This window comes from Aspergillus affinis, assembly GCF_023601865.1.
Source record: "Aspergillus affinis strain CMG 70 chromosome Unknown NODE_173_length_57620_cov_92_129729, whole genome shotgun sequence".
Taxonomy (NCBI): Eukaryota; Fungi; Ascomycota; class Eurotiomycetes; order Eurotiales; family Aspergillaceae; genus Aspergillus; species Aspergillus affinis.
The window spans coordinates 15,673-34,315 of record NW_026515954.1 but is presented as its reverse complement, the minus strand read 5'-3'; the positions used below and the strand labels follow the sequence as shown (position 1 = coordinate 34,315).

The following is an 18,643-nucleotide window of genomic DNA, read 5'->3' as shown; positions in this document are numbered from 1 at the left end:
TTTCGCAATCGGATTTTATCTACAAACCATTAGCTTTAATCAGGCTTCAGAATTTGACATGAACATACGACTTGATTGATTTGTTCAACAAGATTTTCCCGGGGAATAGGATCGATTTTGTATTTTTGTACCTCATCGGCCATAGCTGAACCAATCCCTTAAGCCAATATAATGACAATGCGACGTGAATGATAATATGCCGATGTTTCCATAGAAGGACGGGAGAAACACAATGAGATATGCGAGTTGTTGGTGGGTCTGGTTGACTAACACCGTAGCAATAAAAGAGCACGGTTACAGGTGAAAGCTCCCTGTTCCCGATCGCAATATCTCGTATACATGCGAAAATTTAAGTTCGGCTTAGTATATGACTATGGCTCATCTACCCATAGAAAATTGAAGAAAAGGATAGTCATGCACAACTCTGTGAGTTGCTCAGGTGAGTAGTAAAGGCTGTCATATGATCTGAGGTAGAAATGAATCAAAAGTTGGACGCGTGATAAATTAGCAGCCGATTAGGCATCAGTGCTTGGAATTCGTTAAAATGAACAAGCAGCTTCGCGCTCTAATATTAGGCGATAACCAGAAGGCCCAAGTTGTAGAAACTCAGTTGAATTTAGGGAGGGGCAGGCAAAAATGTGGTAGTCGCGGGGAATGAAAGTCGGAACATGATTATCTGATTATCCTTGCAGAAACCTCTGCTACAACCCACCAAATTGCACGCCTTCTGCGTAACCACATGCTATTTTCTCCCCAGTTGAGTCCTACAGCATAAATTTTTATAACTCATTCCTGCTACAGGAAAGACATAGATCAATCATATATTTTTAGTGCGTCAAGTTCATCAAATTTAGGCTCTCATTGCTGTTATCGGCTGCATTAGGAAATCGTCATACGCGAGTTCTTCCGCAGTCGGTCGCTCATCGGGCAGCCAACGGAATATCCTCCGCAAGAACCGTAGGAAGAGCTTTCTATCTTCACCAGAAAGTCGTTGCGCTCTCATCTCGAATGACTGTTCCGGTATAGGTGTACGGCCTCTCCAGCTTCCTGTAATAAAAATATGTCAAACAAGGATACAGTTAATAAAAGACGGAAGTAGCTACCTTGTTCGTCCCACCATCGATTGCAATTCTCACTCTTTCTGATGAATTCTGGAGGCGGTGGCCCCATGAGAGATACCATTTCCGCTAAATGTTGTTCATTATCAAGAATTCCGTTGCGTTTTGCAAAAAAGAGATGACTGCCCTCCACTAAATCCCAAGCCTAGGCGATTTATCAGCTCACATGCGATCTTATGAGTATTGACTATGAGCAATGAACATAGTGTTGAATAGTTACCCAGTATCAATATTCGACTTACCATGGTACCAATTGACCAAATGTCAACCTTACTGTCCCAATCCATCCCTATGATTACCTCTGGTGCCCGATAAATACCGGGCATGATGTCGCCTCTGTGGTTTTGTGTTCCAATTCTAGCTTCACCAAGATCCGCAAGAACGGGTAGGCCCGCACAAACAGGCAACGGTCGAGAATAATAAATGACACGGTCGCTTAGAACTTTTCTAGCAATCGGTCTATTTATCTCGTCTTCCTCAATTCGAGAAAGTATAGAATTATCCTCAATCCCTTGGAGTATGTTATTGGAAGATATGTCTAGGGGTAGTGTTAGCCTATTTTATTAGCAAAGCTTCCAATCATAGGCTTACCAGTATGGATGGTATTGTTCTCATGCATAAAAGCCAAAGAAATTAAGATAAGTTGAATGCTCCTCTGAGCAAGGGTTTTTGGGAATATTCCATCGGGTAAGGATTCCTGAAACTCAGTGAAATTCATTCCCAATGGCCGATATACCAAACAGATGTGTTTTCCATGAGGGCCTGTAACCTCGAATGAATCGAGGACAAGACGAATTAGGCCTTTCCCAACATGCTCCTGGGAATTCTTCAAGTGTTCGGAGACAGTTATTTCATGATCAGTATGCTGTCCCCGAACACAAACCTTGAGCGTAAAGAAGTTATGCCCTCTGATCAAATTAGATATAGGAAGCAGCTAGATATTGATTGGATACTGACTGAAGATCTCGACAAAGCCAGGCAGTAGAAGATGTGCCATATCCTAGTTTAGAGACCACTTGGTATCTGGATGCAAATACTTCGCCAATGTAGACAGGGTAGTAATTTTCCGCAAGATAAAGAGGAAGCCTTTCTTCTTCTATTTTCTCTGTTAAGTCCAGGTTCACGAAACCTGATGTAGGAAATCGGTGGGAAGGTTGAAATGCACTGGATGCCATCTTTCTCAATTTTCTGGGATGCCAAATAGGCAGAAACGATTTTTTGATCAAGGGGTTTTGGAGAAACGGATGAAATCTTCTAAGCAATGACATGATTCATAAAGTCCAAGAACAAGATCTCAGAAAACGAATGACGACCGACTCAGCTTAAATTAAGACAGCTGCTGCAACGGATATTAATCTATCGGCTGTCCTTGCCATAATTAGTAAGTCCCGGGATAAATTTAGTCCGATTTAACTTTACTACTTTAGTTCCCAAATAAAGTGAGAATTCAGAGGTCTGTTTGGAACTAACTGGATTTTGTTGGAATTGACTGGATTTTGTTGGAATTGACTGGATTTTGTTGGAATTGACTGGATTTTGTTGGAATTGACTGGATTTTGTTGGAGTTGACTGGATCCCATTGGAACTAGCTGAAATTCACTGGAAATTCTTAGATTTAGCGAAGTCAGAATAGGCATAAGTGGATGTAGATTTCAGACACTGTAGAAATGGAAAAACGGTCTTTTCGGTCAATGGCAGCATTATTTTCAACGTAACTTCCTTCGGGTGGCATATTCACATCAAAAGAATGGCTGCTATATAAACACTACCGAGTACTCTCTTCAATGCCAACTTCATCATTATTCGGATCTCTAGTTTAACAGTCCCATTTTGTATCAATCTTTTGAAACCCCAACATGCCAAATTCCAACAGAGCGCTCGCAATGGTATACAAAGGAATTTCCTTGGAAACTTTTAGTAAAGAAGCGGGTCAAGGATACAGGAACACAGTTGATACTGCCGGTAAAGCCCTTGGGACAAAGGTAACCACTTCCTTGTTAAGCCGAAGGCTAATTGAATGGCGATAGATGAAAATCTAAATCATTTCTAGTATCCAAATCTTGTGGAAGGGAGGATCCAGTATGCCATCCACCAACCTTCAATATTCGAGTGACTTCCTACTAAAATATGATCCTTTTGAAGGGGCACGAGACCTCATCCATCAAACAAGGACAAGACCGACGATAAGGACGTTGTCACCGTTGGATACCATACTATGAGTGGAACGAGATATTTGTCCATTCATGCACACAGTGATGGAACTTGGAAAGAGTTCCTTTCACGCGCGGGAAGATCCGCGTCTGGACCTCAATCAAAGGAAAGTGCTCAATCTAATGAGAATTCTCAGTCGGAAGAGCAAGCTTGAGTTAGATGCCCAGATGCTGTTGTTCAGGGCATTTGTGATTTTCGTTTTTGGGCGAATTTTTGAAAAATGGACCTGCATATATTCTTCGGTTCTTTGTCTTTTAATGCTCTATTTTATAGTAGCCGATTAACTATATTAACTTTGAAAATGATTTTATCCTTAATGTGAGTAGACATACTACTAGGCCAAATCATCATCTGGGGTATCTTCAAGGTCCTGTTCTAAATGGCAACTTTCTAATTGTCGGTTGACTTGGTCATTACCTATAGCAGATAACCTATCGATTCAATAGAATATAGGTATATGCTTGGTGGGTAAAAGTGAAGTCCCATTTCAAAACCACAATCTGCCTAGCCATTTATAGCTCCATTTGTTTACACCTATGCATTCCTGATCCATTGGTATGTCATTTGGAATGGTAGGCCAGGTCTAGGCCAAGTAAGGTACTGTGCGGTATGTGGATTAGGTCAGGATCCTCCACCTCTCTGGTCTGGTTGACAATATTGTTCCAACACTAACCATTTCACCAGCCTCTTTGGGGGTCCAGGTTGATCCGGAAATGCGGCGTGAAAGCCTCAAACCTTGTATGGAGCACCTTTCAGGCCACGCGCTGGGTACCAGGTCTCGTCAGGGTCCCATCCCTTCTACCTTACTTGGTATTGAAGCCTTCCGCGGAAGATTCGCGAGGCTACTACCTCCTCTACCTCCTATTATTCTTCATCAGTTGCGTCGCACACCTGACGTAGAATATTAATGACAGACTTAGACTCGTGCATACAGCGAGGTAGCACAGCCTCAAATAACCACGAGACAAATTGCAAACGCATGTCGAACGGCGTCGACAGGGAAAGGAAACGAAGGGACATAGATTTGTATTCCTTCTCGCGTGATGTAGTGTTCGCGATTGACGTCTTCTTGACATGTTACCCTCTTGGCTTTCTCGGTTTATTTTGCTGGGCTGGTTGCTTGTCGAAGTTTGACAGAGTATATCGAAAGAAAGTCACATTGAGGGAGTGTTTTGTCTATTTGGCCAAGCAAGCTAGCAAAAGCAGCAGCATCGACAATAAAATGAAACCCGAAGACTGGGTTAGTCAGAAGAGCAGTCGAATTGTTGATAATGATTCTATATCGTTCGGATCTTCCAGTGCCGAGTCTTCCAGTACTGAGTCTACTGATAGTGAGGAGAGCGATAGTGATAAGAACGACGTTAAGAGAGATAAGAATACCAATGAAGAAAGATACGGCAAAGACATTGATCAAAACGAAACGTCAAAGCCAGAAATGCTTTCACATCGTCAAAAAGTCCCAGGACGCCAAATTCAAACCCGCAGTTTAACCTACAGAGAACCAAAGGAGTCTTCTGTTGCCGGCATAGAATCTGATACGAGACATCTGGCTATCGAAGATCAGCCTGAATCCTATGCCAACTTTCCATGGAAAAAGGGTACTATCTCCATTCATTTTGACAAGTCGCGTGGGAAATGGAGTTATAATACTAGCTCAGGAAGATGTGTATATGTTGACCTTAAGCATGATAAGGGTAAAGGTTTCTTTTTGTCTTGAACAATTACTGTTGGCGGGCAAAAAAGACTGAATGAAGTTACAGTGGATATCATTTTTGACATGATATTTCTAATGGGCAAAATCATCCATCCAATAAACTCATATATCATCGCAAAGAACTTTACAGAATGTATTAATATTATGACTGAGTTAGACTTGCTTCCCTAGAGATTTACGCCCTGGAGCTCCGGGAGTCGATTTGACTGTCAGTAATCAAAATCTACTCTTCTTGGACAAGCAATTACGTCTGAGATAGTAGACCTATGAAAGCCGGTATCTAGTGGATGGGATAATACATCTGGATCTCCTGTGATCTATTTTGTAGGGGGCTTCTGTTCGACAGAACCTTTTTTACCAGGATGCTGCATGTTACTTATATTCTTAATCTTTGAATGTACGCGGCACTAAGAAAGATACCTTCAGGGCCACCTCCCAAAAGCGAAATGATATAAACCAAAGGATTTTATCTTGATCTGCCAGTACTCAAGAGGAAATACTCTGTAAAAAAGAAAATACAAACAGGGCTAACGCACTCAAAGTTGCTACCCAAAATGATGTTCTCCCAATGAAGTTATCACAAATATCCCACCAGCTATAGCTCATTTTCTGGCACAGTAGGTACAACATGTTCGCACAGCATCTGTACTGTTCCCAGCTTCTCAACAAGAGCCCTTCCCAAGCGAACAAGAGCTTCGTTCGAGATGGTTGTCGATAAAGGAGTCCGCTCACTAAACAAGACGTTCGGAATGTGTACTGAGCGAATTATCGCTTCGGCCTCTTTGATGTGGTATTAGATGTGGTATTAGAATTGCGAGAGAAGAGAGCGTGTGTTGCTTTTGATAGTGGAAACACCAACCTAAAGCATATTTCAATGTACAGTGAACATATAATTCCTGAGCATATTTCTCAACTTGTTTCAGTTCCGGCATTGTGTCTGATGCGTAGGTTTTGAAGTTGGAAGGGGTAAACTTTTGAAATGTCTCTGAATCTATTTAAAGCAGATTGTAATCAGAGTTTGATCAATAGCCGCGAAATAGCTGCCGTATAATTACCTTGCATAAATCTATTCCGAAAATATAGAAAGAAAATGTTATCACTCATCTTCTCTTGGTCTTTAGTCGCGGCTTCTGATCCAATAAGGGCTGCAAAGTAAACGGCAAGAGGGTATTTCCAGTTAGGCGCAGTGCTGCTCAAAATCTCATCGACAACCTCCAGGCATGACCGCATCTCTGTCGAACACAAAAGATGTCGAACATTATCAAGGGGCCAAACAACTTGACGGACACGAATCACTTCGTTCGCCCAGCTTACTTTGCCATTCTTTGGTTCGATGTCATGAATTTTAGCAAAGTGAGGCTGTAGGCGCCGCAACCGACCATTCACAAACAGCGTTTCAGCAGAGAATACCTGACACTTGATTTCGATTTTCAAGGAGCCCTGTGAAAGGAATTCCCCAAAGTAATAATCTCTCTTAGTTCGAAGTCCTAGGAAATTTTCCAAGTTCTTTACCTCCGAATGAATGTCAAAGTTGCTGAAAGCGCGAATTAAATCCAGATCGCGAAGTTTAAGGAATAGCGTTGTGTCAATAACATATAGTTTGATATCTTCTAAGCGCGACCTGTCTCGCGTGCTTAGATGTCGATAATAGATGTATTGGATTGCAAAGAGTAATGAACTCGTCCAAGAGACGAAATTGTCTTCTATGCAATCTTTTGGCCACCAGCGAAGATGGTTGTTCAGTGTTTGAGCCACCCGTCCTCGCTTCTCAGTATCCAACCGAAAGAAAATGTCTTCAGTAGAGGAGCTCTTGCCTTGGTATGCCGCCTTAGAACGCACCCACATTCCATTTTTTTTTCTCCGTACGAATGAGGAGTAGCGACGCGAAAAAGGTAACGTGGAATATCTTGCAGCGCTTCTTGTGATATTTCACTATCTGAGGGGGTGTTGAATAGCAGCTGTTCTTGTTCAGCGTCCAAGCGGCTTTTTGCCAGCGTCTTCGTCAAATAGTCCATGTTGATCTGTGCTAGTCCTAGCCGTGGAGAGTGTAAGGAAAAGAATATCACAGTGTAATGAGGGCAGTAGGCTTATTACACTCACAAGACTATAGTGCGTGGCTGATGTGACGGTCTATAAAGGAGCTTAGTAAAAGATAAGTTTGTTTATGACTCGTATTCAAAGAATTTTCCCATGTGGAAGAAAAGCTATCTAGAATGGAGGATCTAGAGCCTCTATATACTGCCCGAGGCTTCACCTCAGGCAGGAATGGCTGCAGGAAGGTTCCTGGATACCTACCGGAGAGTCCCTCGATCCTATACTAACTAACCGGAACGTTCCTCCGCACGGGGAAGTTCCCTGGCTTCAGGAGGTCACAGCTGAGATCAGATGAAGGTAACAGATGCTTGCCAAAGAGAAGGTTCCAATTAGAAATAGTGGGACCTATATCTGACAAAACATCCTTGTATCGTTGGTCCCCGGTAGGACCGTAGGACTGCCTGGCGCATAAATCCTAGGGTAATTTAACCATCCAATCCGCGCTAAAATAGTTCCTGTTGTCACAATCCAAGGAGGTAAGAAAGGATCTTATTAGCGATAACTAACGATAATACTAAGCTGGAGAGGAGAAGGAAAGAGAGAGATCGCTGCAGTAGTGGCGATCATATATTATACAGGCGGAGACAATGAGACAAACAGAACAAACACAGCGAATAATGCAAACACCAATCGAACCTAAGCCAGGACGTCGCACCTGTCAGCATTTCGCTATTGGAGTCTACATATACGTGACTTGTCTTACTTAAATGTGTTATCTGTCTCATTCTGCTTTGTCCACATCATGGCCGAAATATACGTTCACGTAGCGGGGCTCTAATCAAAAAAACAGCTGGTAAAATATCTCTTCGTTGCTCAGAAACCGGAAAATTGATTATATTCAGATATGGTCTTCTGATAGTTTAGAGGTAGACTCAAGAAAATCCTAGGAACACCACCTCGCATTTGCAGAGTTTACCGATTTGCCCTGCCACAAAATATCGCTCTCAGTCACAATAATCTTACAACATTTAACCAAACTTCGGAATAACTATAGTCCCCACACTCCTACACAGTGTAACATGGACAATGATATTAATCATCCTACATAAGTGACTGTTTTTCCGTTCGCCATCGTGCAGCGGCCGAGGTGAGATCATCCGGACAGTGCCAACTGTCCCAAGTGTCGATTAGGACCAGGGTATCCGTACCATATCTATTAGAATATGCTTGGCTTGAAATTGCTTATAGGTACTCATCGCTCTGTATCGCTGACTGGTCGGCGTAGAGGGGATTCTCTTTCTGGAGAAAGTCATTCAAAGTAGTGAGGTCGGGGTTGGAATAGGCGTGTTCAATATGGCGGAGCGCTTTCAGGTGTAAATTGAGCGCTTTTTCTTACGCTACGAGAGTAATGAGCGATAAGGATTATCCTGCAAGTTAGGACTTGCTCGTTGAAGTAGCAGCTTAACTACTGCTTCATGCCCGTTTTCTGACGCCCACAACAATGGTGTCCGGCCGGAGCTACTCTGGGAGTTGGGATATGCTCCATGCCCAAGTAGTATTTTGACGACTGCTTCATGCCCGTTTTCTGATGCCCAGGAGAGTGGTGTCCGACCAGAGCTATTTTGGGAGTTAGGATCTGCTCCATGTTCAAGTAGTTTGGAGGCGGTGGATCACTCGGTGTGGATCACTCGTAGGTGAAGCACGTTGTATCTTTAATCACAGACTCATCCGGACAAACTTAATGAATTCCGTCGACCACTTCCACACCTGTTCCTTAGCCGTCTCTGCCATGGTTTTTCCACCATGTTCAACGAGCAACTTATGAATGTCCCAATTGCGACATTTATCTGCTAGTGCACAAGGCGTTTGGCCTTGCAGATCTGCCTTGTTGATGTCCGCCCCGTGGTCGAGAAGTAGTTGCACCATCCCTTTATGCCCTCCTAGTATGGCGTAGTGAAGCGGTGTCATGTGAAGAGCTGTAGCTTCGTGATTTAGCTCCTTTGCCAGCGCGCGCGACGAGAATAATGCGTTCCGCGATGGGCTCATCTCAGTCAAGTGGCGGAAGACATCCTCGAGGCCAAAATATGCGACTAGGTGGATTGGGCGCACTGGAGGGGCCATAGTCCAGGGCGTTGAGTCTAGACTAAACTTGATCAGACGTATGTGGCCTAGGGAGATAGAGAGCCCATATTCAGTTGCATTCACTTTATCTTCTTGCTTGAGGAATTTTAAGATTAGGTCGCGATGGGCAGAGGTATTTCGGGCATAGTGGCCCCACTCTGATGCTGCGTAGAAGTAAAATTGACACGAGTCTCTCAAATTAGATAGTTGTTCGAAGGGTAAAACTTGCAGTGGCCATGCGAGTGTTACTGGTGGCGTGAAATGTAGAAGCATCGAGACGCATGTTTGGGTCATTTCAGCATCTGCATGCGGGAAATGCTCCCGCTGGGATGAGACGAAATATTCATGCGCAGTGTTGTGTGCGAACACGATTTGGAGAGTTGTCGGGTTCATGGTTAAGAGGCCGAGACAAGCGGAGAAGATTTTTTCCATGGAGGCGATATTCGGTGTTCCAGATGTGGAATTCGTAGTTCCTTCCGAAACTTGAACACCAAGAGCCTGCTGCAACAGGGGAAATGTCATTGGCCTCTTGGAGCACGCAATCCACATAATGGCACGCATAGCTAGAGTGTCACTGCGAAGCTGTAGCCGTTTTATCGTTTTGGTATAGGTATCTTCAAGCAATTTTGACCTTTGGTGGCTGGATGTAGAAAGGCCCGCGTTAATCTCCACCAATGCTGCTTTGAATTCATCGAGAGAGGAAATATCCCTGTCGTAAAGGAGATTCAGATAAAGCCGAACAATGAGGAACCTGACGTCCATGAGCAAGATGAATCCCGATAACGGGGTACATGAGTTACATACACTCCTCCAGCAGCTTGCAAAATGTCTCTTTTGGCTTGATACAAGACGCCCGGATATGCCTTAACGCCTGTATATACGCGCAGAAGCTCGTCGGATAGGTAGGCGTCAAGGTCATCTGGCGATCCCAAGAGTTCTTTGATTATGAGGGCGGTAGGGCTGAAAAGCTCTAATATTCGATGATCGGGCCTGGACGTCAGGAAGATGTTCACGTTCAGGTGAGACTGGAGTCTGATGAGTTCCATGAGAAGGTCTTTCCTACACTTTGGCGACTGGCATTCGTCTAAGGCGTCCACGAGAAGAAAGATAGCATCAAACGCTCCAATTACAGAATGGAGAGCAGCTATCAAATATTCTGGGGTTGGGTTTGGAATATTATGCCTGTCATTGAACATCATCTGCACCGAGTCATGCACCCCGTTCCCAGAATATGCAAGCTGTCTTAGAAGCGCAGCCATGAGACAGCGGAGAGATTGCTCTTGTTGAGCGGCATAGTCGAGATAAAGAAAGGCAACTCCAATGTTGGCATGCGACCTCCTCGATAAAAGATGATTGGCTACAGTCGAGGTCATGATTGTCTTTCCAACACCAGGAGGGCCTGGACAAAACAGTATCTGACCGCGCCCGTTTGACCACTGAAGGAACTCAGTGGACCTGAGGAACGACAATCCGGTATTTTTGTGTCTCATTTCGGAAAATCGACAGTGCTGGATATTGTGGTCATTACTTGCAAGCCAGTTGAGGATAGCCTCAGTGTGATTCTTATCAGCCGTGGCCTTCAAATCGGTGATATCTGCACGGTTTACACAGAAGAATATGTTAAAAATAGTTCATATTTTAGACTATAAATTGATGTTTGCTACTGACCTCTCCAAAGCTCCTGAATTCTCCGTTGAACCTCTACCCTGTTTGGGGCAATTTCCATAAGCAGCTCCTTCGCAAACCCCGCCGCCACCATCGCCGCGTATCCTTGCCATGCATCGTTTTTATGTGTATCTGAATAGTCACAGATACCCCGAATAACAAGACACGGAAAGTGGTTCATTAATCCGGCTGCTTCCATTTCAAAGCACAAGACGTTCTTCTCCTCAACAAGTTTATCTCGGATGGTGGCATCCTTCATGAGTTGGTTTGCTGAGGCAATTGTGCCATAGTGAATTGCTGGGTTATCTTCATGCGGTTCGCGTTCTCGTCGCTTCACTAGACTAGTCTCATTGAATTGTCGCTCCGGGTCGTAAATGATTTCAGACTTGAAGAGTCGATCGGTTTTTGGATGGGGTCGCTGAAACTTCGCCTTCAATCTCGGATTGTCTGCAAGAACAGCGTCAACAGCCTCCTGGATCCGATGACCCTTTCTCCTGTGATCCGTTTGGATAACTGTCACCACACTCCGAAGAATAGTCGGCGGTTGATCCAGTAATCTTGTCACTTGAAACTTCTTCCCCTGCACCGTTCTCCCAAAGTCATACTCAAAGACCCCCCTTTCTCCATCCCTCGGGGCACTAACAACAACATCTCCTAATCGAATATCGTTTGTTCTGCTTGGAGCACCTCCGCCGATCCCAACCATGAGCCCGATTCGGATATTGGGAAAGCTGCTAAGCATATTCGCGGCTACTCTTGCTGCACAGGCAGTCCCGTACTCACCATCGGGTAAGGTTGCAATAACGACGTTATGGGGGCCAATCTTGCCAAGCTTGTAACCGTTAGCGTCATGGGGATGAACGAATTCAGGCTGGCCGTGTTCTTCGTCGAGAAATGTCTGCGCAGCGACGAACTCGACTGGAAGGGCGCAGATCCAGCCGACGGTGTACTTTTTGGGATCAGACATAAAGTCTTATAATTTTCGAGAATAAAAAATGGTAAGCCAGGTAATTGTCCGGAGAAAATTCCATCGCTTACGACATGGAAAGAGGCCTTTATCTATGAAGAGATGATAGCCGCCAGCCTCGTGTGGCTGGGGAGGCATGTCTCTCATATCACACATCAAGATCATACCTAGAATTTGATTGGTGCCGCGTTCAGGGATTTCGTGGACAGCAGCTTTACCCCGCCTTTAGGCAGACACAATAAAACACCATGCTAGAGTGGTTGAAGCTCGTCCTAGAAGCTGGGATATAGGCTCTCTATACGAAACTTCTAGATTGTTAGAACTGTTTAAACGATGACAAACTCACTGTTGGAGATCTTCCCGAAGTGATGGTGGATGGTTTATCAGCTTCCCTGAAGACATACCATGGATCTAGTCGTTAAGACAAGGCAGCCAATTCATTGACTCGATTGCCACTCATCCAATTCTGCGGCTGTGGCAATAGAATCAGGGTGGGTTACCCCAAGATGGCGATTGTGCAGGCCAACACATGCTTCTAGTAGTGCTAAAGCAGCCTCACCCTTTCCTTGTGTCCTCCATGTACGAGAAAGCTGCCACATACTTCCCAGTGTATCTGGTTTACTTTTTCTTTAGACCCAACTTGTAGAGGATGCGCAACGAGCATATGTCGACAATTTTTGTAAATACGGCCTCGATAACCAAAGGGCCTTCTAGTCCGATATAGCGCTCGGAGGTTTGAGACTGTCGCTTCGATATAACAAACTTTTCGGTTTCGAACATGGTGTGTGTGTGTGTGTGTGTGTGTGTGTGTGTGTGTGTGTGTGTGTGTGTGAAATCATTTACCCTTACCCCTCACGAGTTAAAACACTGGATTGAGGTACAAGTGTGTATTATAATCTAAATGAGAATATCTAGCTATTTGTAGTCGTAGCAGCTCATATCCCTGCTGCCTAGGGAAGTGGCTTAAGCACCACTCCTACAGATCTATATACATCACGTGACTTGGGGTCTAACTTCGCGAACGATATGCAGACTACACCAACTATATAATGTACACGTAGAGTGTTCTACTTCCTGCGAACGAGATTAGAGGCTCGGTAAGGCCGCTTGTGGCCTAAATTGCCGTTCCAAATTGTTAGACTGCCCTCGTGGCGCGCGACTGCGAAACCGCCGTGACGCCTCGGCGAAGTCCAGCACAGCCTCGACCGTCCTAGCCCGCGGCACGCTGTCTTGTTTACTAGGCACTATTCTTTATTCGAGACATAAGGCGAGTCCACCTCTAGACCGCCTTGCTCGTTGCTTTGTGATCATCAGTCGACTGGGCCAGAAAGATCGGATCTGGGCTCGAAAGCGGTAGGCGATATATAGGAAGGCCGTCCCAAAAAAGGTTGGCAGCATTCGGTAGATAGATAACTAGGAGTTACCTATATTGTACTCTGTTCTCAGATCTACAAGGATTGCCGCATATCTCGGACAATAATACGGGTAACACGACTTGAAGGTGAGTGAGTTTCTTCTCTTGCTGTGCTGAGGTCTTCGTCAAATTCTTGTTAGGCTGGCCTGCCGACACCGCATGTGAATTGAAAGTGTTGAGCGATACTGCTCGCCTACACTTCCTAATGTAGACTAGCTCTACGCATAGTGGCCTCAGATAGCTGATCATTCGATCAACCTCCATTAGGAATACCATGAATATTCGATATATGATTAACATAATCTTCAATAAGTATCGGTTTGATGCTGGTCAGTCTATGCATCTGAGCTTATGGCCGTCTACTATGCTATAGGGCCCAATTTCATCCGGCACAGAAGAACCAAACCACAGCTCCTACAGTCTAAGTCCCAGCGACGATCCTCAGTGACAGTATCTGCACTGCAGGTAATCGTAAACTCATAGAACAAGTCAGGTCAGCGAGTAGTTCAAGCTTTTTATCATTTGGCCGGAGAGCTAAAAAGCGTGAGGGATTCGGCTCGCCCCCCACCCCGCCAAACCGAGCCTACCTGCTTACCCAGCTTTAGACAGGACATGCATCGCTGGCGAATCATGGCAAGCGGCATGGTTCTTCCGAGACGACGAGGAGTTTGAATATGGAACTCATTCAGGGACTATGAATGTTAAATTTGATCAGACAATAGAAACTCGAACGGATTTAACCAGTAGAAGAAAATTATGCATTTGAACATGCTCTACTAATACAATAGTCGTGATAAAGTCAAAGCTTAACTCTATGAGACCTGAACGTTTCTGTCTGGAAGGCTGAACCTCTCCACCACAGCGGGATCCTAATATTACAATTGTTGCCTAAAGAACTACAGGGGCGCAGCACCTCTAGTTCAGGCACCGGCCGTTCCAGGAGGCGGGGTATCAAACCAATGGTATGTCGTGCTTTCCCTATTCATAGGACGGAGAAGAATAAAGTGGGGCGACCAGCCCGGTCGCCAGGAGTCGCCGGGCGACGGAGGTGCTATCTAAAGTGCACCCAGGGAGCTCGCGCGACGGCGCCGGCGATCGCCAGGGTCGCCGGTTTAGAGGCACCCACCCGACTATTGACTGCACACAAGCCACACGCCGGCAGGTTAGTAGTTGGGTGGGTGACCACCAGCGAATCCCTGCTGTTGTATGTTTTTGCTTTTTTTTTATCCTTGCTCTACTGTAAGATCCTTCCTTCTCTCGCAACTTTCGTCGGAAGTAGAGTCTTACGGGTATTCGAGGGTGCAACAGTACTAGAGCGGCCCCTAGAGGCGGACGATAAGGTGCCAAGGGAGCTAGAAGAGCCAGTAACGCTGGTAGTGTCCAAAGGAAAAGTAAACGAGGTATTAGGTTAGCAGTTCTTGCTAAAGGTAAAATTAACCTCTTTATTATCGCACTCTTTATGCCGGGCTATGTCTAGGACAGCAGCTACTGTATCGAAAGTCTTATAACTGAAAGATTTACTGATATAGAGAACAAAGGTATACTGGAATTTAGTCATACGCTCCTCTTCGGGGGTCTCAGCACAAATCTACAAGGGAAGAAGATACTAGTAATAGACTGATACAAATTCATTTTTTTCTTGTTTTACAGTAATTAACTGTTTCGCGTCTCTCTTGAGAAAGTAGATACCTAGATACATTTTAAGCTCTTTTATAAAGATTTGGTAGGTTACCTTCGATCTGTAAGTAGCAAACTGGTTTATAACCTTAAAAACATCCTTTAAGAGATATTTCAGAGCATATAAGATCTTGGACCTATTATCGGGATAGAAAGTGCTATCGATACGGAGTTTCTCGTTAACCGCAAAATGCCAAATAGGGTAAAGGTCAGCATCATTATTATTAGTACCTAGGGAAAAGATCAGCTTCTTTCTACGAGGATAACTAAAGGTTTCAGTTACAGTAGTTTCAGTAGTATATTAACGTTCTAAACGCTGAAACTGACTGCAGGGACGCAGGTTCTCGTGCAGACTAAAAAAGGGATTATCTTCCACGTTCTCAACCGGCTTATCGACGCCATAGAAATCTTTATCTAAAAGGGAGACTCGGGGGCTCTGAGGCTGAAGGGCTTCGGGTTACTCGGAAACCTCAAAACGCTAAAGAAATCCAAAACGTTTAGCAGAGGCCTATTCTGCGGTAACTTTCAGCTAGATAACCTCCTCTTGAAAGTAGAGAATAGTCTGTACAGTCTCGGAGTAAATTTTCTTGTAACGTTTAGCGCACGAGTTTTAGTAGATTGCTAGAATATTACGAGCATTTGTTTGCTCCTCTAAAATCTGAATCTTCAACTTCATTATCTCGATCTCGTGAGTAGCGTTGGAGGTCTCAGTAGAACAATCTGTAAAGACCGGAAAACAATCGAAACTGGTACAAAGTATTAAATCGAGACTGCTGAAGTCGAGGCGGGTACTAGTAATGGAAACAGGTACAGTTAATGTTGTCTCAAGATCTGGCTGGGTATTAACGAAAGGCTGAGCTGTTTTGCTGGCAGGAGACTGAGTGATTTTACTAGCGATCTTGGTCATTTTTGCAGGTTTCTTCTTTACGGCGGTACTAGGAGTCTGCAGCTCAACAGTAGATTTATTTTGGCTCTTTTGAGAGTGCCGTAAAGCCACGCTACTGGTTCTGCTGGCGGCAGACGATCTAGTAATAAGACAATCTATCGGGAGGTCCACTCTAGGGGTCCTGGAAGGATTCTAAAAGGCTTTGGTAACGCCAAGGTTGTGCAAACGGGTAGTGGGTCAATGTGACGGTCTACAAAGGAGCCTAGTAAAAGACTAGTTTATTTATGACTCGTAGTCAAGGAATTTTCCCATGGAGAGGAAAGGCCATCTAGGAGCGAGAATCTAAGGCCTCTATGTACTAACTGAGGCTCTGCCTCAGGCAGGAATGCATTCAGGAAGGGTTTTCCGTACTGGGAAGTTCGTATCGGAAGTCCGTATCGGGAAGTCCTTGGCTCAGGAGATAACAGTCAAGTCAACGAGAACAAGGTTCAAAGGGATCCAAATAGATGAAACTGATAAAAATACTGATGGAATCAATGAAATAGCGATGCAGCTTATTAGTGTAAGGCACTGACCTCAAGAAACGTAGATCTATCAGGTGTCCCCGGCCAGCGCGTGGCCGTGATCACGAGGTTACTGCCGCGTTCTGACCGCCTGCCAGTTATGGACTAGCGTCTGGCGAGGTTATCCCACAACACCACGAACCACGATCCTGTCAATATTTTCCCCTCCATGTTTAGATTTCTGAAAAATAGCGCCGGATAGTTGAATGGTTGCCGGAGATCCCTGAATTTCATTACTACTCCTTGTACCAGCCGCCATATCCTACCTACCTCCTTACTTACCATCCATATCAAACAGCTCAGCTACCCATCCGCTCTATCTCGATGGCTTCTTCCGAGCATAACCTGTCCTCGCCAACCCCAGCTCGCGCCCTCCCTAATGGATGGCCCCGCATAACTGAATCCACTCCAGTCCGAGACCTTGGCCCTGGAACCATGGATTATGAGCGCTGTGCGGCTCTACATAATGAGCTCCTAACCAGGGCTGTCAAAGGTCATGGCGGCCAGATGCCCTCCAAGCCCCTATCCTGGTGGGAGGCCAGGGGGCCTTCTGAGGAAGTTGCCAACAGTCTCCACCCGTCCTTGATAGAATTCCTAAAGCGCGCTTGGGATGAGGATGTGCTGCCTCCTTACTTTAGGCTCTTTACCTTTCTTGGTGGGTTGAAGTCTCCGAATGACTTGCGAAATCATCAGGTTACTTGGCATGAGGAAGAGGATGAAGACGGAAGGCTTGTCAAACTCTATGAGTCTAGTCACTACCGAGTCGCAGATGATGAGGGTATTTTGTATGGCTTTATTCCCTCAAGCTATCCGATGACTGACTTGGAGGCAAGGCGAGCTGACTTATTAATTAGTTTTGATCAGACGACTCTAAAAGCAACCTTTATTGAAGATATTAATGATACTATGTTCATCACTAGGAAAGAATGGAGCTGGATGCCTCTGGAGGTTATTCTAGATTCATATCTTCAGATGGTTGACGAAAAAAAGGCGCAGGTAGTTTCCAAAGATCAGGCAAAACTACTAAAGATGGACTTCCTACATGGATTGATGGAACCCTGGATAATCCATCAGTACACAAAAGCGGACCTAGAAAGGGCTACCACTGCTTTCAAGCGCCTCGTGAGAGTAATCGAATCTCAAATCCCGCACAGAGATAATTATACTACTGTTATAAACTTACCGTGGCATAATCCAGCAATATTCGAGGACCAGTGTATTCTCCCCCCCTCATCATTCGCCCACGAGTTCCTGCGATCCATTTCTGACTGCAGCGTCCGATTTCGCTACGTCGCGCCGGGGATCCGATTCCCTACTGTCGCCGAATTCCAGGATCAACCTATTACGGATTTTATTACATCGCCGCATAACCACCTCGGCCAGTACCCTGGCAACTGTCCTCTCCGGATCCTTCAGATTGACGACGCAGACTATCCTCAGCCAGTAGCGCATGGTAACTATCTCGGCCTCAACAATATCTCTGCCGGATTCTATATCCCTCACGTTGTGGTAGAATGCCCACTATTCTGGAGTAACGGATGTCGACTTCTACTACCCTTTGCGATTGGGGCTTTAGGATGGGCTCGACTCTCGAATGGACAACCGTTTGGATTAGCCGACTTTGATTATATGGAGGAATACCCAGAGCCTCGTGATAATCATGGGGATTTATATCAGGCTGGGACTACAAATGGTATTACAAACAATCATGCAGTGCAGATAGACAAGGTGCTGAATAACTGGGCTGATCGGGTTGAGAGGGGCGATTGGGAAGTAGATAGGGATGGTGTCACCGGGGGGATTAACAAGTTTCGAGAGGCGGACACACAGGCGCATTGGCAGAAGTATTGGATTTTACCGTCCTGGTAAGGGTTGCATCTAGGGCAGAATAGATATATCTCTATATTTATACATGTACAGCGCATTTAAGCTTTGGCATCTATTATCCTGCACAGTATGGACATAAATAGGGTTCAAAACAGCAGGGCGAGAAAAAACTAGGACATCTATAGTATATCTTTCCAATGCACAATGTGTATAGCAATTAGTAGTTAAGGTAGGTTTTAGCTTCCTCGTATATTGAATGATGAACAAGTACTACTTCCCAACACCACAAAGAGATGCCTTGCCATCGTTGGGGGTCTTAGGACTAACTATAAAACATAAGGCTCATTGCCTGAAGTACAGCTCCCTTCAAGATCCATTAGCACGACCAGCTGCACATAGCCAACCTCCTTAGCCTTGCTTACAATATATTGGCGAGATACATAGTT

The 18,643-nt window shown here is 44.9% G+C and overlaps 2 protein-coding genes across 2 annotated transcripts; one reads left to right on the top strand and one right to left on the bottom strand.

Annotated features, from left to right (window-relative positions):
• Positions 1-8,793: 8,793 nt before the first annotated feature.
• Positions 8,794-11,830, bottom strand: KD926_003174 (uncharacterized protein; the record flags this gene model as incomplete). The annotated part of the gene is made up of 3 exons (XM_053094632.1): positions 8,794-9,949; positions 10,003-10,792; positions 10,867-11,830. 3 exons carry the CDS (start codon positions 11,828-11,830, stop codon positions 8,794-8,796), a joined length of 2,910 nt encoding a protein of 969 aa, XP_052950615.1.
• A 4,864-nt stretch (positions 11,831-16,694) lies between these two features.
• Positions 16,695-18,239, top strand: KD926_003173 (uncharacterized protein; the record flags this gene model as incomplete). The annotated part of the gene is made up of 1 exon (XM_053094631.1): positions 16,695-18,239. The coding sequence occupies one exon, from the start codon at positions 16,695-16,697 to the stop codon at positions 18,237-18,239; it is 1,545 nt and encodes a 514-aa protein (XP_052950614.1).
• Positions 18,240-18,643: the final 404 nt, after the last annotated feature.